Below are 24,461 nucleotides of genomic sequence, written 5' to 3'. Positions count from 1 at the left end.
ACGGTTCAAGCATCCAGATCGGTCCCTGTCGCAGCGTATAGAGAGGCCTCACTGTGCGAGCTGATGATATTTTGATGGTGGATATGTTGTGTTGGCTCGTATTAGGTCTGTGTATGAGGATGTGTTCTTCCCTCTGTAGCCACAGACTCAAACCTCATAGAGGCGTCAGTTGTTGGCCTGTATCACAGTGCCCCCTAATGGTGGGAAAAATACCTGATTGCAGCAGCTCATGTGGAATGATGTCAGGCTGTAGATGTGAATAAATTATTCTTACAGAGAAAATAAAGGCTACGGCATGAGCGTGACTGACAGGGAAAGGGATGTAATGAGAAGTATCAATACTAGAGTCAGAGATTATAATGCAACCAAAAGCTTTGTTATGGTCTATATTATCTTATTTTAAGCAATCACTTTGAACTGTATCCTTCAGTTCATCTAATTCATATCATAAGGAACATTATAGTGGGAAACTTAAGCTGTAAAATAAGACTAATGAGATAGAAAATGAGGCTTTGTTACGGAGGAGGATATTTTTTTGTTCCTTTTGATTATTTCTTCAAATTAACTCTTTAAAACGGTTAATAAAAGTTTAAATGTAAGTTAATTCTTATTATGTTTACGGCTGTTTACCCAATAACGTCGCATAACTTCAGCAAGTAAAACTCTATTATCTGCAAGTCATTTCAGATGAACAAACACAGCATTCTTATACTTCAATCATAAAGTCAATCTATCCACATAAATCGGCGTTCGACTGGACTTCTAATTAATTTAATCGTCGATTGAAAATCAACCAGTTCTCATGTTGAAATAAAAGTAATTTATCAAATTAAAAAAACAAACATTTGTTGGCTTCAAAAAGACAAATCTTGGCTTTCGTTCTTCATTTTAAATTCAATGTTTTCATAATTTAAGCCAAAAAAAATATTTTGGAGTTTTTTTTGGCTGTTTTCCAGAGAATTTGAGAATGAAATAACATTTGATACTTGTTGCAGGCATTTGCCATTATTTTTAATCACTCTGATGAGAATTGCCAACACCATAACACTTCTCCTTCAGTGCTAAACAAGCGTCAACACTTCTCGTCGCGTGTTTACGCTGCTCTCTCCCCCCAAAGAGCGCGGTGCAGGTGACAGATTGCTCGTGCTGACTTTGAGAGTGGAGCAGGAATAGCTCTCCTCCAGGTTTGGCAGCTTGTTCAGTGATGATTGTTGGAAGGTAACAATGTACCCTTGACCTGCCAGCTCTGATTAGTGATTAACCGCTTTAGAGACCTTGAATTGGGGGTACTGTAAGCAACGAGCTATTCATATTTTTCTGGGAAGAATGTATCACAGATTAATTGGGGCTTATTTTTCGCTGTGCTGGAGGACACTGACATCAAGCCACATTCAGTGGAGGAAATTCAGACACCACTGAACCAGTGTTGACTGTTGGTTTGACGCCTTGTTTTTCTTAATTACAACAGACAGAACAATAATAATAGTGCAGGCCGGCTGTCGAGGCCAGTGTGTGTATCTCCAAGAGTGTATTTCTGGCGTTACACAGCAAAACAAAGTGCATGCGTGTCCATACATTTCCCTCTAAACCCACACTGTTTAGTAACCCCATTCCCAGACACGTGACTATCAAATCAACAAAAAAAACAAAGTAATAAGAGTGATGCGCCCTCGCAAAGTGAAGGAGGATAATTTAGAAATCTCACAGCTTACTCCTGATCCAATAAAGTGGATGGAAGTGCGGTGCTGTATGCACAAATCCTCTGCTGAGAAATGTTATCATTTTCCTTAGCAGCAATAACAGCCTCCACCGGTGTAGTTATCACATCCCTCTCCCTCTATCACTCCCTTCATCTCAAATAATACTACTTCTTAAAACATCTCTTTCGTGTGTGCGTCTTCTCACCCCCGTATCCTTTTTTCTTCCCTTGTGCTCTCTCTCTCTCTCTCTCTCTCTCTCACACACACCCTCCCTCGTCTCACACTCTCTCTGCTCATTTCAATAAAGCTTTATTGGCGTGATTAGATCAAAATATTGTCTGCAATTAAGTACGTGTACATAAATAAAGTATATTATATTTACAGCTCAAGCCGCAATATATAGTGTATATACATTAGCTATCAATAACACAAATTTCATTGGAAATGCTCAGAAGAAGAAATAAAAGTAGGTGTACTCTAACATGTAAAAAAAATCCCTACATGAGAGCTTGTCTTGCTTTGTGGCATTCATCCTCTCACCTAAATCCTCTTACTCTTTTAGAACTAATGTGTCACTCCGAACAACAGTAACACACTGAGTCACACAGCACGGGATAAACTCAGCACGGTTATCTCTTACTATTACTTCTAACTGTTGCTTGCAAAGCAGCAGCTACCAGAGATAAACACACAAGCAAGCATGCATGCACACGGAAACATGTGGCTGCATGAACACACACACACACACACACACACACACACACACACACACACACACACACACACACACACACAGAATTACACACTGCTTAAATGCCTGCAGGTAGATGCATGTGGTACTTTTAGGCACTTTGTGGAAGCTCTTCAGTCCAACAGGGGGACGAGAACAGTTCGGAAATGTTGCAAGAGGTGGAGGGAAGGGGTGCATGATATTGGATTTTTTGCCGATATCCGATATGCCGAAATTTTCCTACCTTTTTTGTCGATTGCCGATTTCGATAATGATATATTAGGCACATGTTTTTTTTCACCTAATTGCAGTTGATATCATGCCTACTCTTAGTGTTGTGGCCAAAAACTGCCATAAAGCAGACAACTTGCACCTTGACAAAAGGTCACGTGTCTGATCACTCACGTTTCTGAGCACACCTGAATGCAGCATCCCTTCGAAACACAGCAGTGAGGGAGACATGCCCGGACTTGTTTACTGCAACTACTACGGAAACATCAGTGATCGTCGACGGACTCTTTTTATCAAGTGTGCGTCCATGAATATGTAAGTTAGTTTTGCACTGATGTGTATGTTACGCTCTGTTAGTGTTGGCTTTGGCCGCGAGTGTATTTTCAGCGTGTTTGATGTTAATTCCACTAAAATGATGAGAATGTGAGCTAACCGTTAGCTAGTTGTGAAAGTCGTAAATGTCGTAGCATAATGTCAAGCTTTTTCATGGAGTCATCGAGCACTTAGGCATAATTAAAGCTTTGTTTTATCGGCGGAAAATATCAGCAGCAAAATGACATATCTGCCAACGCCGATACCTCACCTCTGTCATGATAAAACTACTAGTTTACTCGACACCACAGAAGTCCCTGAGCAGCCATTGTATTTTTTTCTTTCTTTCTGCATAACAATAAGAAAAGTGATGTGTGCACCTTATCTGTATATATCTGTAAACAACTGTCAATTTGCCTTTCAAGCTGCCTGTACATCCGAACCACCAGCCATGCCATTAGTGAAAACAATGCGCAGTGAGTTTCCTTTTGACAATGAAATGTCATTGGAGTCTGTTGTAGCTCTCATGCTGGTATCAGCGCCCACCTGTGTCTAAGTATGTATCAGAACACCCTGGGGGTGACTGCATCGGATTCTACAAGGCACCGCCACGTTCGCAGCACAATGGTGCGCTGGCTGCTCTGCTGCGGGGCCCTTGGTACTTCTCTAATAATCTACCCAGCATGTGTTTATCTTTGTTGGACCAGGTTGTGTGGAGGAGGCGGACGGGAGAGGAAGGCAGACAGAATCCTGCCAGCCTGCATGTGAGGAGCCCGCAAATCCAGAGGGACTGCTGGCTTTGTGTGAGCGTGCGTTCATGTGTGTTTGCGAGAGAGAGAAGTGGCAGCAAAACAGTTATGCCAACATGAGTTATGGTCTGACTTACACAGACACAGACACACACACAAAACATTTAATTGCCAAAAAAAAAAGTCTCTCCCGGGCTCCATTGTGTCTAATGTGTTCAACGTTAATCTTACCCTTTGGGGACATTTGCTGTTGTGTTAATTACACACCACCAGGAGCCCTCATTAACACACATACAAATACGTGCACGCACCAGCACACACACAAACACACTATGTACACAACTTAGGTGGAGAGAGTAGAAGTGTAGATTAAGTCAGGCAGTCCAGTATGAGGAAAACAGAGCTAATGAAGCGTTTACAGAGAGTGGGGGTCATTTGAGACTCGCCTAAGGTCAAACCGTCTCCCACACCTTTAATGAACAAACCCAGCCTCGGATGTAGGGAGGGATTCACAGGCCCCGAGTGGCTGCCGTGCCCTGCTTAGTCATCCACTACACCGCTAGCTCATCACATCCTGGCTAGCTTTGGCTAATGCCAGCAGAGGAAAGCAAACACCAAGCATGACACACAGACAATTAACCCCAGAGTATTTTCACTGGCCCTCTTGTCCGCCTGTTATCAGCGCTCTTTACATTCTGCTGCTCGCTGCATCCATTACAACAAGGGAAAAACCCAAAAACAAGTGTTTGTCTCACTCATTTCAAACTCCTTTGAGGAGGGGGAGAAAGGAGAAGATTGTGACGCCGCTTCTTCTTGCAAGTGAGGAATCCTCCTGGAGGGTGGACCACGCGCGTCAGGGGCAGAGTAATGGGCTACAAGGTGACCCTTATGCACCTGTCGTTCCCTCACTTTCCCCTCACCACAGGACCTCTAATTGCATCGCGGGGAGGGAGGGGGCCCCTCGCACAAGCAATTATAGATAGTCAATTATAGATACAGTTGTAGCAGTTTTGTAAGAGATGTATAGCATTTCCTCGGAAGAAATTGCCCCAGATCATCGGGACAGGAAATCGATGACAGAGGGGACTATCTTCAAAATTAAATACCTGGCTCCACGCAGCAATCAGTATGGAAATGAGGAGTGTGGAATCTGTTTTTGGAGTGTTTGCTAGAACTTAACAAAATATACAGTGCTGTTTTTTTCAGTTTATAAGCGATTAAGAGGGGTCATCACTTGCAAGAAAGGCGCATCTAAGTGAGGCAAAAGCAAGGTAATGCACCGTGTAGAAACATTTACTGATAACAGAAAGAAACAGCTACAACTCTAACAATCTTTCAATTCGGTCCCTTAAAGTGGTAATTTTGAAGATGTCAGTTTCCTTCTCTTTGGCGGCACCTGTGGCGATACACGGTAATTGCGGGAGCAGATATTCAAACATGTGTGACGTCCACGGTTCGTTCCGGTTGTAACTCTTGATTTTCCTCGCTGACGGTCGCTTTGCTTTTTAGACTGTTTGCCTTCATCTGAGCGTCGAATTTGTTTCTTTTTCTTTGGATTTTCACTTATTTTTGAAGTTGTATCTGTAGTCATCGATCTTTTCTTTGTTTGTTCAGCCATAGTAGATTACTGTTTACTCGCAACGCTTGCAGAGACCGGAGAAGCAGCCGTCACTAACTGGGTGCTGCTTACGATTGTTTCCACTGAAGTCGCACCACACACCCAGTCTGTAATTCTGCAAATGCAAAGTCTTTCATCAGTGGGCCATAGGCTCAATCACCATTGTGTTACCTCATTTGGCAAGAGATAGTGACTTAACAGACTTATATTTACAAGAAAATCTTATTTAAATTTGAGTAAGAAAATAATAACAATGCAAATTATAGTCACAAAATGTAACCCACACAGAACAGTGAGGACTGACTTCATATCTACAAGGTAGGAAACGTCCACTTGCTATTCTTCCTGCTGAAGTCTCCATTTCAGTCGAGCTGAACTTTAATAAAAAGTGTAATACGTTCCTCACATTTACATCAGACATAAAATATCAAATGCGTTTCACTGCTAGTGTGATTAAAATTAAAATCAAGGCGTATCAATCCTCTAAGGTTAATTTGTCTTACACGGTACGTCTGTGGGTTGTTTCCATCCCAGGGATGCCTGTGGCCTCAGAAAGGTTAATAAGCTGCTTTACCTCAGCGAGAGATGGATTGGAAGAGAGTTGGAAAGGTGAAGAGAAAGGCCAGGAGAGCAGGAACACCTTAATGCAAATCCACACAGTCAAAGTAATCTGTCTAGTCTTTAAAACCATCCGCTCCCCCTACTTAACAGTCTCCATCCACGGCTGGACCTGTGCTTTCCATGCAGAGGAACATTAATACATGGACTTGACATCCGTCAGCCCTCATCATGCGATGAGCAACTGGGGTCAAGGGTCGGGCCAGGATGTGAAGATGATGAAATACCTGCTGGAATATATTATGCAGTGCTCTGCCTGCCCACATCGGATTTTAATCTACTATTTATTTCGACTGATGTGCGTGATTCGGCGCAGTATTTCAGCCGGCTTCATGTGTGCTTATGTATACAGTAAAAAGCACAAGCAAAATTCCCATGACCCTGAAGTGTAACTGATGTAGTTTCCATTTACTGGCTTGTGTGGGTGGAGCAAAAGTGCAATAACAGTGCAACACCACTGAAAGACCTAAAGCTTAACATGGATAAGTGTGAGCGGAGCTTCACAGCAGGCCCCGGCACCCTCCGAGTTTGTGCATTTTCTGTTTGATACATGGTAAAACGAGGCGAAAACAATATTCAAATAATGCTCCACAATTACAGCAAACTGTCCTCTAAACATTTGTACAGCTTTAGGTTTTTTTCAACAGATTACTGTGTGTCTAAAACATGTTCAAAGGAGAGAACAAAGAAGGAAACAATCATTAAATTCAGAGAAAGTAGTCCCACTTTTAGTGTTCGCACCACAACAATAAAAAAACACACATACGTGTGATTTATCTATAATTTTACCTGTCCAACAATGCCTTCTTCTCTCGATTTAACACATCAAATCTTAAATTATCCTGTCACTATTCATCTTCTTCAGAGGAGGCATCAAGAAGACCGACAGAGGGAAGTAAAACATATGGAAAATAAAAACAAAGCGGTTCAAGAATAACCATCAATCTTCTTTTCCCCTCCTTTCTCGCACAGAGGAACGAAAAAGTGAGGAAAGACTTTCAATTCTTTCACTGTCTAGAAAAAACTGACACTAAGACAGAAAACAGACAAAAGATACAATGAAATACAGACAGGATTTACATATGTATGCTGTGGACACTATAGCAGGACAAGGATAAAAGGGGAAGAATCTGAATTTAAGTTCAAGTGACATGACGAGGAGAGAGAGGCAGAGAAAAGTACAGAAAGGGAAAAAGGGTGGGATGATGGAAAAGGAGCACAAGAAAGGGGACATGAATAAAAGTTAAAAAGCAAAAGGCTAGCTCTTCCAATTTGTGTGTCCTGGAGGGAAAGTGAGGAAAGTGCAAAGAACAGTTTATGTGCCTGCGCCTGGAGAGGTGGTGCTCACTCTTCTGTGGGGACAGAGAGAGGCTTTAAAAAGCTTTCTGTCATATTGGATATCCAAAAGTGACACATCTTAACTCAGCATTACATTTCTTCTACAGTGTTGGACTGCTTACTTCCTGTTTCATTGCGTTTTCCCCTGATGATGTACTTCACAAACTTCAGTTTCTAAAAATCCTTGTGTCTATTTTTGGTCGCACTAACTATCCATCTCATTCATCACAATCTGTACATTTATTTCACATCTGTTAATGCCTGAAATACAAAAAGGGATTGACTCAAAATTGATAGAAATGTAACATTAGTGCTGAAATATTCAAACAACTAAGAAGCACATTAGCACTTTGCTAAGTTGGCTGTCTCAGAGTCACTATATCCTGCTACAGTCGTATGTTCATTAGTATTTGACGTATATGTTTGGTGGTTAGCGCTGTCGCCTCACAGCTAGAAGATTCCTGGTTCGAATCCCGGTTCAGACATAGTGGGCCTTTCTGTGTGGAGTTTGCATGCTCTCCCCATGCACGCGTGGGTTCCTTCCGGGTACCTCAGCTTCCTCTCACAGTCCAAAGACATGCTCGTTAGGTGGATTGGTTAACTGATGTGAGTGTGAGCGTGAAAGGTTGTCCGTCTCTGTGTATCAGCCCTGTGACCGGTGATCAGTCCAGGGTGAACCCCGCTGTGTCTATTTTGGCAGCTATTTTAGATTAAGTCTAGAGTCTAGTTCTTAGTCTTATGGTGTGGACCCACTGAACGCAAACTCACGCAGCCAAAAATTTGCCCCATTCATAGTGCATTGCAAGCGGCCAATTCACTGGTCAAAGCATGCTGGGATGTCGACTCGCACCAGGCAAGCGGCGCCACTTTCAAACAGCTATTCTGCCTAATTATGTCATAATCATGCATTTAAAGAAAATGGTTGTGGAGCCCAAGTTAAATTCATGAATGGTTAAGTTTAATAAATAAGTACAGTGCATATTTTGTTTAATAAGATAAAGAGATAAACATGTTTATTTTATTATATTTAAAAAGCATTATGTTACTGTCTCTTTCAGAGAAGTAGGTCTTTTCAGGTAATACGCCCAGACATGTTTTTTGTTTTAGGAGAGGCTCGATGAAGGACAGAGCCACACGGTTTTCTGACCATAGTTCAGCTGACAAGGATAAATAGCTGAGAATCTTCCGGGAAAAAGTAACCTAAAGTGGAATTAAAATATTGTTTAATCTTTTTACATCTGAGTCAGGGTTGAAGTTTATCCTCACATCACTGCACAAGAGTCACCCAAGCAACACTGAGTTTCTACGAGCCACATCAGTGATTTACTATTTAGTGAATGAACTTTGTGGGGTGTACATTTTTTTGAAGACTCCTCAATTCACCCCAAAAAGTGACCAGCGAGGCTAGGCGGAAACGAGTGTCGGTGAATTGGTCATGTGCAGAGTGTCCGCACCGTTAGTCTTCAGATGAAAATGCTTATTCGCTTTAGTCACATTTTAGTCATTTTTTCATTTTTATGCGGAAGTAGCATCAAATGAAGCGTCAAACACTCCTCTCTCTGTGAGCGTGCACAGAGCCTGAAGCAGAAAGAGTTAACACAGAAAGTTATCAGCCACCTTCATGATACCTGTAATCTCTAACTGGTGCTCGAGGCTTTAAAATATGATGGATTTCGATTGTCCGTCAGCCCACCACTAACATTTTAGTCCCGTATCGTCTCGCCTCGTTAACGGAAACAAAAAATGTGTGTCATCAAAGTTTTTATTATCAAAGATCTATTTTTAGCACGTCGATGTCTCGTCTTTGTCGTGGGAAAAAGATCATTGTTGAACTTTTTTTGTCATAATTTTCGTTAATGAATTTAACACTGGCCTCTCGCCCAATGACAGCCGGGATACAGGATAAGCTGTATCGATAATAGATGGATGGATAGATGGAGGTTTATTTTTTCAATACATATATCAAGAATAGCAAAAAATCCAGACTCCATGTCTACAAAAACAAAAGTGATTTGGTTTGAATTCCAGTGATCCCAGCTTTAACTTTCACTCTGTTTTTCTTGTTGTGTTTTTATTGGCTTCCTTCCTTTTCCCTGTGACTTTGGATCACGATCTATAATCTGCTCTGTCTACCTCACTCTCCCTTTCCCTCATCTCAACCTTTTGTGTCTGTGCAGTAATTTACCTGGCCGTGTCGTGAGAAGTCATGATTGTTTATATTCAAGGAGGCACCATCTTGAACACGCAGGACTCTTGATTGTTTACCCACCCTGCATGTGACATCACGGCCGCTGTCTCTACCCCCCCACCCTCCCCCGCGCTCCTCTGTCTCCTCTTTGTCCCTTTCCAGCCAGATTGTCTGCGGAGTGTCACCCCCCTGGCCCACTTGTAGTCACAAACCAATTCCAGCAAAGAGGCTCAAAGACAAATTAAACTTAATGCCATGTAACAAACTCAGCGGGCGACTGTGCACTGCCAGGCGTCGTGTTAGGCAGTGCAGAAACGGGACCTCGTGTATGGATATCACGAGTCAACATGGAGCCGGATCCAAAGTGCGTTCGGAGAGGTCGGAGTTAGACGACAAGAGTGAAATTAAGATAGTAGTTAAACGTTTGCAATTACAGCCGATGCTTTCTGTTAGCTGCCGACGGAGTCTGTGTTCGATCTCATTTAGGAGGAGATTATGAAATACAGCAGGTGGTTGAGTTTGAACAGCTTGAAAAACAAACTTTGTCTACAGGCCTATCAGAGAAAAAAATAGCAGCTATAGCTTAAGTAGAAGAAAAGCTATCCAGCCCTGAAATTAATACCTGCCAAGAGGAGTGAAAACAAAGCTGTTAATGGAATGGTGAGTGTCACTGTAAATGGATTTGTGTGAAGGCTGCCGCTATAGAAGTGCATTAAGAAATCTGAGGAAGGGGAAAGATAAGTTCCTTTTTTGTGGTAGTTATTGACAAATCTGTATAATTCTACATTTTTCCTCAAATTGTTGCTCTTTAAAAAAAAAAAATCCTCACATGCTTCACTCGAAAATGTCCAATCTATTGCAGCAGTGCATCGACACACATCGAGTATTTCCAATAAAACACACCGCTCTTGTACTGATACTTCTGAGCTGGATTAGATATGCACTCCATATTCTGCAGTCTGGGATCATGGGGGCGAGTTAATGAAGCTCCGCTGGGGCTTTTCCATGTGAAAAGCTCCGGTGACAGTACTGACATTGTCCTCTTTTTAACGGCAAGTCCCACTGTTAATAAGGCGTGCGATCACTCAATTAGGCAGCCACTGAAGTCTCGCTCCTGCAGAACATTTAAAGATATGCATAAATACACAAACTGAACACGTCATTCCTTTTTGTTTTCAATCTAAATATCACTTTGGAATACATAATGCACTGTTATAGGTTACCGTTTCCTGGGGTTGCCGGAGGAAGGACGTTTTGTTATTATGCATGATGTAACAAATACGGTCATGCCGGTAAATGCCATGTAATGGAAATGTTGAGGGAACATCCGAGTGTTGATGTGAAGGCACAAGCACAATGCGCACGACCCCGAAATAAATGTAGGTTTAACATTTAACTATCGAAATGAATAATTTAACTTTTAACTGATACATTCAGGAAGATGTCAGGAACGCCCGGCTTTCAGTGTGCTTTTGTTTGATTATACTTACTTCACAGTCTGTTTTGTCTTTGTGTTGTTGACTTATCAGTATTCGGTGTGTGTGTGTGCAGAGTTGGCTAAGTATAAGGGTTGTCTAAGTGTTGTTGACAGAACAGTTCGAGGCAGATCAAACTTACTTTACCACAAGGACGAAAATACATTTAAAACAGTTCTAATCTACAATAAAAAACGGTTAAAGGTACAGATAACTTAGGTATGCTGTTAGAAAGTTACAAGACAAAGCTTTGCCTTGACTCTATGAATATATGTGTGAATGGGCTAAAGGGTATGCAGTGTAAAATGCTTTGCATGGTCGAAAATCGCAATGGTGACTTACACCGTCAGTGGGTGGGTTACGTTAGGCTGCAAGTTAACCTTTTGTCCTCGAATTTCATGTGTTGGAAGCAGGAAAAATGGGCAAGCGCAAGGTTTTGAGCGACTTTGACAAGGGCCAAATTGCGATGGCTCGACGACTGGGTCAGAGCATCTCCAAACCTGCAGCTCTTGTGGGGTGTTCAGTCTGTAAGGAAGGGAGGAAGGAAAACCGGTGGACCAGCGACAGGTTCATGGGCGACCAAGGCTCACTGATGCACGTGGGGAGCGAAGGCCGGCCCGTGTGGTCCGATCCAACAGAAGAGCTACCTACCTAAACATTGTTGCAGACTAAGTCCTTCATGGAAACGGCATCCCCTAATGGCAGTGGCCTCTTTCAGCAGGATAATGCTCCCTGCCACACTGCAAGAGTTCAGTTCAGGAATGGTTTCAGGAACAAGACAACGAGTTCAAGGTGTTGACTTGGCCTCCAAATTCCCCTGATCTCAATTCAGTGGAGCATCTGTGGGATGTGCTGGACAAACAAGTCCGAGCCATGGAGGCCCCACCTCGCAACTTACAGGACTTAAAGGATCTGCTGCCTCTCCTCAGCACACCTTTAGAGGTCTAGTGGGGCCTCGACTGGTCAGGGCTGTTTGAGGTCTGACACAATAGGCAGGTGGTCATAATGTCACGGTTGATCGATGTATATGAAGTGCAGTCCATTCACCATCACAGAGCGAGATTAAAAAGATAAAACAATAAAGATTGACATTTCCTAAACATGATTTAGCTGGTGTGCGCAGGGGGACAGAGAGATAAAACATATTTAGATGCACAGGGGTTATTTATTTTTGAGGAGACAGATTTACAGATACATTATGGTGTACCTGAAGGCACATAAAAGTTAGCAGAGTGCAGACCTGGGAGGCAGCGAGCGGCAGGTATCAAAGAAAGCTAATATTCAGAGGGCTAAAGTTAAAGTGCACTGCGATCGTCAGAATGGCTCTCATCTGAGCAGAGAAGATTAAAATCAGTGGGACATCACAGCGAGGCAATATGAAGTAGGAATGAGAGGATATCTCTCTCGCTCGCTCGCCCGCTCGCTCTGCCTCTCGGAGACACAGATGCACGCGCACATTATATAGTCTCCTACAATAAACCAATTACTTGTCATTAATATTTAAGGGCCTAATTTCCATTCATATGCGATATATTAAAAAACGTGCAGGGATGAGCGCGAAAAAGGGCTGACCCTGAGATATTCACAGTGGGCCGGCTGTCCCAAACAGAGAGGAATGAACATTAGGGTGTTTTGTGTTTTATTGAGACAAATGTGTCCTGCCTGTGCCAGGAATTAATGGCCTCCCTTCTAAAATGAGGAAAATGGTACCATTTGAGGCCCTTTCTTTTCCAAAATGGGATAATATCCTCTTTGGTTGGCTTCGAGTAATAATGGACATTTAATCCAGAATGCTTGATTTACTGGTTGGACAAGAGGTCTTGGGTCATCAAAACAATTCACCAAAGGGGAAGCATCTCTCCACTCACAGACACTGATGACAGTTTACAAAATGAGTATGTGGTGAAATGCCAATTGCGATCTTGTTTGTGGGAGACTGCAGCTGTTAAACAAAGAGCTTGATAGAAAGCGAGAGTGGGTGTTTTTTTTTGTTTTGTTTTTTAGTGTTTTTACAAGGCCGGCCCTGGCGCCAGATGGACACGGCTCTGTCCAAAGAGATGATTTCAGAAGCAACCGGAGAAAGGCGAGATAAGAGAGGAGAAAGGGAGCGATGTCAGGAGAAGAAAAGCCCAGGGTAAAGATGCAGCCTGGCGGATGCTCCCTCCTCTCAATTAACAGAATCAGTAATAAACAGCCTCGTTCTCCGGGGAACCATAGAGAACCATCAAGCCTGACTTCCCCAACACTGACATAGAACATATCAGAAGCTTATCGTTGTATACACGCTATTAATACAAGACTATCCCACAGAGGGCGGAGGGTCTTGAGTTGAGCTTAAACTCATTAGACAAAAGCCTTTATTACATTGTGACTATCTGAGGAGGCAGAGCTCCAAAAGTAGTCTCGGGATATTTGTTTTCAAGAGCAACAAGCTTTTCAAAGGTTTCCATCAACAAGACACATTGTTATTGAATGAATACAGCTTAACAGGATTAAAATAATTTGAGTGGCATTTATTGTTTGCGACTGTTTTCTCTGAGCCAAAACTTGCATCCGTAGACTTGTTCTGAAAATGCGCTGTAAGGCTCCAAACACACACAGTGAGCTGGTCAGCCACACTTTTCTCGTCCGACTGAGAAGTCGCCGAGTGTCATGTGAGTTGGCCGGCCATGCGTGAGTGTGTTTGATCTGGTGGCCGGGTCAGCCCTGATGTTAACGCAGTTATTAGGGGACTTATTAGGGAGAGTCAGAGAGGCAGCTAAACCCCCCACTGATTCCATCATTACTGCCGTTGTGGCAGGGTCATTACCGCCCTGCTGCCGGGGCTTTGTAGCGGGGATTCAGAATCCACTGGTGTGCACGCCACACGGGCTCAGAGGGGAATATGTGTGTGTGGGGGGGGTAGAGTTGTAGGGAAGAGAGGTAAAGGAAAATGGGTGTCAGCGTGAGGAGGACTCCAGAGGGATTTGATCAGATCTCATGTGATGAAGGGAGGGGGGGACTGCAGCTTTCACTTTGAAGGTTTAACCCAAGTTACCTTTCCAGGGCTGAGCGATGAGCATGACATTTTGAGAATATAATGGTGAAGTATCAAAAAATAGAGTAAGACAACATCCATCCCTCCATCCATTATCTACACTGCTAACCCTGATCAAGGTTGGTGGGCTGGAGCCTATTCCAGCTGTCATTGGGCGAGAGGCGGTGTACACATTTTGGACTGATCCAGTCAATCACAAGGCTGACACATAAAGACGGACAACCTTTCACGCTCACATTCACACCTACGGGCGAGTCACCAATTAACCTAACGAGCATGTCTGTGGTAGGAAGCCGGAGTACCCAGAAGGAACCCACGCATGCACGGGAACAACATGCAAGCTCCACACAGAAAGGCCCACTGCGGCCGAGCCGCGATTCGAAAACTAGAAACCCTCTAGCTGTGGCGGCCCCTGACTCCTTCTGTCCTGTGTTCCTTTTCCTTGCAGGTAGAGATGGGCGGAGCTAGTTACCTTTCACCTGGGCAGGCTGAGGTGTATTTAAGCTGGCTTCTTGGCCTCATTTTCTCTCTGTGGGCTGCCATTACCAAACCTTTTGGTTCGTTTTTGTTTTGCCTGTACAATACGACACATTAACAGACTGGAGATACATTTCTTAGGTTGTCGTTGTGTTAGTTTCAATAAATTATTGTTTAAATTACTTTTCTAAACTGTGTGGTCTCCCTCTTTGTCCAGCTCACTGAGCCTGGGCTGTGACAGGTGGCAGCGTACCCACTGCACCACCGTGCAGCCGTAAAAAGAAAAACAAAACACGCTCAAAGATAAAACTTCAAAACTGAATTAATGTGCCGTAATAAATTCTTACACATCAATAGAAACAATTACACAGTTTTAATTTCCATTATGAATTATATATCAAAGACACAACTTGAAATACAGCACATGATGTTACAAAAATCTGCTTAAATTCTTAAGGCGAAGGACTCCCTTGATATCCACTTTCAAACCATAACCTCATGCCTCTCCGTCTCACCAAAAGGTGTTTTTAAGGATCGGTAACATTTCTCCCCGTCCCCTCTGGCCTTATTCACCGCAAGCACTCATGTTAGCAGGTTCATTAGCTGCCTCAGCATCATTAACACAGAGGCATGCTGGGAAAGAAAGTCCCAATGACCCTGCTCAGAGGGGTGGACCAGAGCCTCTGATTCCTCCTTGAGGATGTACGTACATCGTCATTAGGCCTCAGCGTCTCTCTGCAGACGTATGGGTGTCATTACCTTTGAAACTGTAACATGTATTTTGGTCTACACAACACCAACATTCCTCTTGAGGGAATTGGGGATATAATCATGTTAACAGCATGGCTGCTACCCAGAATAAGTGTATTTATCTGTAATATTTATAGTATAGATTTATAGCGTCTTGTCCTGTGTTATGTGTAGTAAAGCTTTTGATCTATACAGTTTATTCAGGGATTTCAGTGGTTGAGAAACCGCCCTCCTTTTGTTGTGTTGCTCATGCTGTGAAGCCCACACATCACCATTACAAAGTGGCATATGCCCTTTGTCCATCAGCAATTGGTGTGTGCAATGGAGGAAACATTTTGGAAGAAAGGGGGTGTGAAGTTTGCCAACATCAATCTTGTTTCAAATTGAACTGCAAAGTTCCAGCTGAATGAATTGCCTTTCAAATGCAGCAGGCCATGGCTACACACATTCAATCCCGAAGTGAATCTGATTTGATCCCAAAGAGCCGTACAAAGGCACAACCCACTGATTGATAAAGCGAACTGAGGGGAGATGAGGGTAAAAGAACAAAAAAAAAAAGAGAGAGGAGTCAATGGAGAAGAGGGCAAAGAAAGAGGGGGAAAAGCCGATACAGCCAAAGCAAAGATAGAGAAGAGGATAAAAGACGAGAGGAGAAAGCATGAGCGGGGAAAAAAAACAGATTTAAAGGGAAATAAAAAAAACTCTATGACGTGGTCGGGTTGTTCATTTAATGTCTCGTACACAACTTCAAAAGAGGTGAACAACCGGGGTGGTGAGCAAGATCAAAAAGAGATGCGTGACGCTGGTAACACATCGGCTCTACGTGCGTGGGTGGTAACAATTTCCCAATCACAAAGCACTCGGAAGCTCCGAAGGTGGAACACCTGCTTTGACATCAGTGATGGACGTGGAACTTTAAGATACTATATTTACCTACATCAGAACAGAATCATGCAAGTGATATTTAAAACACAAAGACTTTATAGAAGCTATGGAACTATGGAGAAGTTCTTAGGAGGAGTTCTGGAAAGGATGAATCACTACGCCTTTACAGCTACAGCAGTCTGTTACCATAAATAGCAGTGTCAACTAACAATGGTAACTGCTATATAAATGTGTCAGGTGATTAGCACATCAGACTTTGAGTGATATCAAGTTAGTTCATTTGTGTGCATAGTTTCTACCTTAATTTAAGGTGACAAAACATAAATTAAAGGATAATTCTAATTATCTTATTATAAATACGTTACATACACACACTGTAATTATTTTCAAGTTGCTACAACGTTCCAGGGACATCAATGAAGCGTCTCCTGTAAATCCACAGATTTGTATCCATGCAGCTCCTTAAATCAGCATCTCTCTCTACATGTCATGGTCAGCCCAATCCAGATCTGAACCCCATTGAAAACCTCCTGAATGTGATCAAGAGGAAGACGGATGATTACAAGCCATCGAACAAAGCCGAGCTGCTCGAACCTTTGCGCCAAGAGTGGCCTAACGTCACTCAACAGCAATGTGGGAGACTGGTGGAGAGCATGCCAAGGTGCATGAAAGCTGCAAACAGGTTGTTCCACCAAATATTGACTTCTGATCTCATCCTGAGTTAAAAAATTAGTATTCTGTTGTTTAAAAATGAACATGAACTTGTTTTCTTTGCATTATTCCAGGTCTGAAAAACATCTTTTTGTGATCTGAACCAGTCGTCATTTTCTGCACATCAAAGACCTCAGTGAGAATATTTTAGTTGGAAGTTTGGAGAAATGTGGTTTATAATAAAACAAAAGTTAATTTTACTTAAAAGTAGAATCAGTGGTCTCTTATTTTTTTCCGGAGCTGTATACATACACACGTATCTAATTACTGTAGTTATATTGGAAATTTCCAGCATGTTTGATGTGTAATATTGTTTAGCATTATTAAATTGGTATCCTTTTTTTAGTTGTCTCTGTCATCCTTAAGTGAGACACATACTGTTTGTAGTCTGACTTAATCACTGAGACGCCGATGGTATTCAGAGTACATAATAACTGACATATGTGTTGAATTCTCAATCAGGCCAAAGAGCCATTTTATAATAAATGACTGAGATTTTTTTTTTTTAAAAAGCCACTTTTAGAAGATTGAAGCCGAGCTTGAAATCCCTCTTGATTATCATTTCCTTTTCTTGGAGAAACTCATTAAACAGTGAGACTCATAAAAGCAGCAGGGGAGATGACAGTCCTGCATTCTCAGTTGTTTTAGAGGCCTCTGAGCGCAATAAGCATCTGAAAATTGGGGGCTGTTAAAGTGATTCTTTTTTTTTTCTTCTTTTTTTTACTGCCTAAGTGTTGTTCTTCAACAATGCAAGTAACAAGCAAGAATCCCAAGGAACGCCAAGTTAACACAAGCCTTTTTGCACCATTTTCTGAGGGCAGCTCTGCAGGGAAGGCATTTACACCTGCTTGCCTCATCTTTCACGATACACTAGTCCCCCCCCCGAAGTGTGCTCGACTTATAAATATCCACGTCTCAGATGTGGCAAAGATGGAGGTGCCGCAATGAAGGAAAGGACAAAACCAACAAGTGTGTACGCTTGTGTGTTTGTGTGTGTGTGATTTAAACAGCGGTGGCGATATCGCAGACAAATGAAGTCGGTGTTCACCAGTGACTGGTTTGTCAAATCAGCACAAAGGATTTATGGTCCGTGGTTACACTGAGAGGTTACAATGAGAGTACAACACCTCGGGAATTAATCTTGCAAGTCTATGTCTTCCAACACTGCTTTAAACACACCACTACCTGCTAAACAAGTCGAACTGAGATAAAGGGAGACTGAAACCCAAATGGGTCAGGCCAATGTGGAAATAAAGGCGGGGGTCTGTCTGACAAAGCGTTTAATGTTAAAGCTCACTTATTGTGTAATAAGCTCAGACGGAGTGCGTCTGAAAGGCTGCGCGAAGCATGAAAAAGAGGAAAAACAAATGAACAACTATCTCATTTTAGGAAGATCCCATCTAGCACCTTTTTTTTTGCAATACCATCCACATCAAAGCGCTCCTCATTGACTTTCAACTTCACTGACGGTGTGTGTGTGTGTGTGTGTGTGTGTGTGTGTGGGAGAGGGGGGCGGATATCAAACATTAAACAGCATTTTTCATTCATGAGCAAATCATGTTCTGTTTCAACAATAGAGGGAAAAGAGCTGATTCAGTGAAGTCGCTGCAGGGGTAATTGATAGGGATCCAGCAAAGGTAACTCCCGGGGGAAATGCTGGATCATGAATTCCTACCCTGCCAGCGGGAACACGGACTATCTATAGAGCTTTTTTCAAAGTCCCCACTGGGTGAGAAAGTGAATTTAATAAATGATTTAAAAGGACATTTAAAGCTGAATTAAAACCAGTCTGTGGAACTCCAGTTACTAAGTTGTATTTCATGCGAAAAAGTCGTCTTTTACAACAGTTCTCTGCAAAAATATTGAAGATTTACAAACACTAAATGTGGAATTTACCTTCCCAGTGGGAATATATGAATCAAATCAAATATACACATATTATTATATGAGTATTTCAAAGTTTTCAAACGCGCCTGACTGTCAATTAACTCAGATATGTCATGAAGCATGTGTTAAAAAATATATAGTGTGGCAGTTATCCTCTGGTGGAAGCAACAGGCCTGCCACTGCCACTTCATTAAGCCTCGCAAATACTGTTTTTTTTCTCCTTCCCACATTCTCCCTCCATCTGTATTATGCCGGCAAATCACCTTGCGGCAGCCGAGGCAAGATTGCTATTTATTTCACAGAACAAAAAAAGGAGATGAGCCTAGTTTGTAGACCTGGAGGCTGTGAGGAAGACGGAGTTCGGAGCTGCAGGCAGGCTGACTGGTATCCAAACAGACGGTGGGTATATGGGGAACAGTTGGAGGACTCTGTATAGTTACGTCCACACTTCCTGCCAGAGCTCAGATTTGACTGTTCGGCGCTTGACAGGGCTCTGACTTCTCCCCTCCCACTGCTGCTGGAATAAGAGGACTGTTCCACGCACACAGAAAAACACACACACTGTCAAAGAAGTGGAAAAACACTCAAATTGTCATGGGGAGGAATACATCAAGTGCCTGCACACACCAAACAAACTTGCTCTGTACTGCTTGTGTTATTCATCAGCAAGTTAGGTAGCCTGGTTGTGTATCTGAGAAACAAACTGGCCGGGACAAGAAAACTCCCAGAGCTTCCATCACAAAAGCCTTCCCCTCTTCCCACATGGAGGACTGGTCTACTGGACTGGAAAAGGCAGGAGGCAAACCAAGCATAACTGCTCTCGGCTCACACATATACGTACAAGTTCAAGTTTGTGTACACCCACGTGCCTCACAAAATCACTGATTTGAAACTACTCAATGGGTACAAAGAGCAAAAACAATGAGCAGCCACAGTGCATTCAAGCTTTCTCAAAGACACAAACAAACACTCCAGCAAGAGCACTGGTAGCACTAATTGGCACAGAGATTTGACTTGAGAGCATACATAGATGGTGTTCAAATGCAGTCGAGAAAAGTTCTTGGGGTTTTTTTTATAACATAATTAACATTTCAGTGAGGAAAACGGTTTCTTAAAGTGTCACAAGATGAAAGTGGCTTGGCGTCTGTTGCCGAGAGGCTAAATGAAGCATGTGTGTGGAGATTAATTAAGGGAGGGGGGGGGCTGAAGAGAGATGACGCCTCCTTACCTTTGCTCTGCGACGAGAAGCAGAGGGAGAGCTGAGCAAATAGGTCAGGATTCTCAAACTTCTCTTCTTTGACTTTGATCCAGAAGCAATTCTCTGCCATTTCCTGAGGCACTATCTGCAATGACACAAGGATTCCATTATCACCACAATCAGAGACCGCCATTCCACCAACCTGCCACTCAAAAAGTTCTTCTCACTGGAGATGGGGTTTGTCTGTGTGTGTGTTTTTTTTTTATTCTGTGTGTGGACACACTGATGCCCTTGTGTGCATCCTTGGCATCAGAGAAGCAAAGACAACAAACATAAAGATCTAAAATTCCACAAGATGACAAATTAAAGAGAGGGAATTGTGCTGTTTCACATTTTAAGACATACAAACTAGAGATAGACCGATACGTTTTTTTCACGGCCGATACCGATTATTAGTAGTCAAGGAGACCGATAACCGATATTTGAAGCCGATATTCATTTGCAGTAAAAGTGAAAATATTGGTGTCAAAATTTTGAATAATACAAACTCCAACACTTATCTTTGTTTAAATGCCTTTAAGCATATGCATCAGAGCCAGAATAACCCAGTTTTAAATTGATCTCTTATCGGCTGTCGGATTAAAAAAAAATAATAATAATTTGAAATAAAAAAAAAAAAAAAAAGGACAATGCCGATATGCGTCAAAATGCTGAATATCGGCCCGGCCGATAATCGGTCTATCCCTAATACAAACAATGTTATAATGTTGGATGTCAATACTAAACGTGCATCTGTAGGTAAAAGTATGTTGGAGTAATCCCCCGCTAAAAGAGTCTCAGGCTGCAGGCTGCTGTGAACGCTTAGTTTCAGACAGACATCTCCAGGCACTTCACTTTGTGATGTCACAAAGTGGAGGAATTCTATATTTGGGCATCTGCCCGAGAGGCGTGCCACAAACACAGAGTTCTATCCCTCGGCAGGCTTCGGAGAGCTGGCCAATCAGAAGAAAGCGGGCTTGTAGGGGCGGGGTTTCTTAAAGGGACAGAGCTGACAGAGTCGTTTCAGGCAGAGGCTGTATGAGGGCCTGCACAGAACACCAGTGTGAGGAAAAAGATGAGGTTTTGTAAATTATGCTAAGCTACTCCACACGTATCACAGAGTGAAATAGTAAGCTCCTCCCCTTAAATGATTATATGGCCACGCTAGACTTAAACAAAAAACATAAAATCACCTCTCCTTAGCTTCAGTTTTTAGCACAAAACCTCAGCAACCCTGTGTGTACACTTTTCCTTTCTAACCAGCAAAGCCTCTAAGAAGCACCAAAGCACCTACACACAGAGGTGATAGCAGGCCACAAAGATTCCTTTCCCTTCCTATTGCTTCCCCCCCACAGAGATCAGTAGAAAAGAGAGAAGACACATAGACACCTATTACGTTGCTGTTATTACTAGCTAATAATGCGTGACACCTCACTACCTCGACTGTACAGTGGGTGAAGTGCTAAAGTGAGAGCTCTTAGCGTGACACTGTTGTGGCGTTGTATCGAGGGCCTGCACTAGCATTTGGCCTGTTGCACTGTTGCCGTTAACCTCCTGGAAAAGCACAGTTATCACACACAGAGAGAGGTTTAAGTGCAACACAATACAGACAAGAGAGTTCCAGCTGATGCTACGCGATAATTCCTAAGGGCATATAGTAACGGCAATAAGTGTGACAGTGTTGCCGAGTCCTATAATGGCAATAATAGGTGCCTTAATGGAAGGCTTATGAAACTTTCGACGTGAGCTGGTGTTAGTGCTGAGTGTTGATAACAAAGTGCCTCTGTGCTCTCATTTGCTCTCGTACAATCCACTCAGAGTCCTAGAAAGCAGCCGGTGTCATGTCTGTGAGGCCTTATTCAGGGAAAGTGGTGAAATTATGATGCAGCAAATCACTCAATAATGCAATGATTCATGTCGTACAATCAAGACTACACCACCAACCTCAATAACCTCAACTACTAATACTACTAAAGAAACCAATAACAATAATATTAACAATAAATGGAGGAGACTGCTGACATTAAGTATGCCACCAATTTCAGATTAGAAGTCTTGAATTAGACTAGTTAATATCTTCATGCTTTACTTACGGTTACTTAATCTATCTTTAATCTACCTTCTTCAATGTTTAAACACACCCACAGTAAAGTACAATTTATGAAGATTGTGATTCCCACATTGGAATTATGTAATAAACACGCTGTTAGTAAGCAAGATGGAAGATTGGAGCATATAAAAATACAAAAATTCACCTTTTTTGGTGGAGATAATAATTATAAAATTTAAATTAGCGCGTGCCGCTAAAAGGGGGATAAATGTGAAAGTTTACTATCAACTGCAAAAGCAAGGTAAACTTCTCCCTTGACCTTACTCAACTAGTTTAAGGGTTAGCTCATCACTTTAGACTTAACAGCAGATGTATACTGTTAGGGCTGTTACATTTTAATGAAGTTAGTCCTCTTCTGCAAATATCTGCCAGCCCAGGAACCAAGAATTGTTACTAAAGCTTGGTCTGATGCAACTGGTTCGATTCCTATTGCTAAAGCTTCACCTCTTAATTCAAACTGCAGCAAAGCGGGTTTAGTGTGGTGGAGATTAGGGCTGAACAACTTTGAAAAAAATATCTAATTGCAAAGATTTTGACTTATATTCCAGTTTCGGTATGATTTGCGATCTTAAAGAGAATGATAATTTTTACATCATTATTTTAATTTTCATTAAAAAAAAATATTAAAATGATCATGGTGTGATTTCTGCGGTGATCTGTACCAAACGAAGATATTTGATACTTAAGTCTGTGTACGATGTGTAGGCCAGAACATCTCTGTCGCACAATATTTAGATTAAAATGTTATTTTAACACATTTTTACCCTTCAACAAATATTGCTCCTCCTGCGATTTGAAAATTGCAGTAGGCTACATTGTGATTTTGATTAATTGTTCAGCCCTATAGTGGAGATGTTGCAGCTATATATCAGATCGGCGTGTCTTTTAATGAAGACGCTTTAAATACTTTGCTTGCATTAAAAGCGAGTGTGATAGGCAAGCAAAAGTTACCTGCCTAAGATCAGGTGTTATTACAATGAAGAAGTTATAAGTGGTTGAAGCAGACAGATCTGCTTCCTCGAACACGGCCCATTGGACCAACCTACTTTGCTATTTTGACCTGATTCAACAATCCCAAGATCTCCCTGGATACTGATGTTAGACAACTTTTTTTGCATCTGTTTCAGACCCGTACTGCGCAACACAAAAAGTGTTGTTTCGAGCAGAACTGCTGGAAAGCAGCCCATCAGTGACAACTCCACTGAAATATTCATCACCATTTCTGTTCTGTGTCACGAGCTGAATCATCATCCTCTAACGCTAACTGTGATGATCTTGTTGCTGCTTTTAACTACAATTTGCTGGAAAAAAGAAAGACATCGCTGCACAACTGAGAACCAAAACACTTCCTGGGAAAATTAAAGCTTCTAGATGAAATGTTAGCAATTAAAACTCGACTGCCGCAAATCTAAGCAGAGATGAAGAAGAATAAAGTTAAGATTGATCAGCTAATCTGTGCTGCTGAAAACAGAAAACTGGCCGGAAAATCCTACCTCTAAAATCATACAAGGACTACGACCTGACTAAAACCTAAAGGTTGAAGGAATACACTTCTATTCTCAATCGTGTCAACCGCTTGTCCACTATACTGTATGGTCCAAGTTTACCAGGCTGGCAAATTTCCCAGGTCACAGTCATGGTCGAGTCTCTCTTAAAGTATTCTTTTTCACATAAATCTGGAAAGTGGCAGAAACAGTACCTTGAGAAAACTGTTCCCCTACAAAATAGTTCAAGCCATGACAAAACAAAACAAATGTTAAAATAATCTTAGCCTTTATAGATGGGGTTGTTCACAGTAATACAACAAAATAAAGCATAAAACCTCCCTTATCAAGGATGCTTTTAGAAATAACAACTTCCCAAAACTCCTTCTCAGGCATGATAATGACACAAAACACTCAAACCTGGCTGGAAGTCACAGCCCTCTTACTCTTAAACGAGGTCCTGAGTCCATATTTAATATAGCAATGATGTTGGGGCACTGGCTTAGCTCAGTGGTTAAATTGCGCGTACCATATACAGAGGCTACAGTCCTCGATGCTGCGGCCCCGGGTTCAACTCCGACCCTCAAATCAATCCCACTCTCTCTTCCCCTGTTTTTGACACTATCCACTGTCCTCCACTGTCTTTACTGGGCTTCTCCAGGAGGTTAACGGCAACAGTGCAACAGGCCAAATGCTAGTGCAGGCCCTCGATTCAACGCCACAACGGTGTCACGCTAAGAGTTCTCACTTTAGCGCTTCACCCAGTGAACGGCAGAGGTAGTGAGGTGTCACAAATTATCAGCATAAAAGGCCATAAAAAATAGCGATAATGTCACTCACAAAATATGAGAAACTATAAGATACGACGTAAAGATGTTGACTTGTGGTGCAAATTAGTATTGAGTGTGTTTATTATCTGAAAGT

General features: G+C 42.2%; 1 protein-coding gene across 1 annotated transcript in view; it reads right to left on the bottom strand.

Moving 5' to 3' along the window:
• The window catches only part of diaph2 (diaphanous-related formin 2), a 411,814-nt gene that overhangs the window by 231,808 nt on the left and 155,545 nt on the right, over positions 1-24,461 (bottom strand). Inside the window, exon 18 of the mRNA XM_069669466.1 lies at positions 19,935-20,049. Coding sequence (XP_069525567.1) covers positions 19,935-20,049 — 115 coding nt within the window. The remainder of the gene's footprint in view (positions 1-19,934; positions 20,050-24,461) is intronic.

Source organism: Semicossyphus pulcher, unplaced genomic scaffold, assembly GCF_022749685.1.
Source record: "Semicossyphus pulcher isolate SPU_LCO1_2020_fin unplaced genomic scaffold, fSemPul1.0.p SCAF_2, whole genome shotgun sequence".
NCBI classification, from domain to species: Eukaryota; Metazoa; Chordata; class Actinopteri; order Labriformes; family Labridae; genus Semicossyphus; species Semicossyphus pulcher.
The sequence above is the reverse complement of the archived record's forward strand: the minus strand, read 5'-3'. Positions and strand labels throughout refer to the sequence as shown.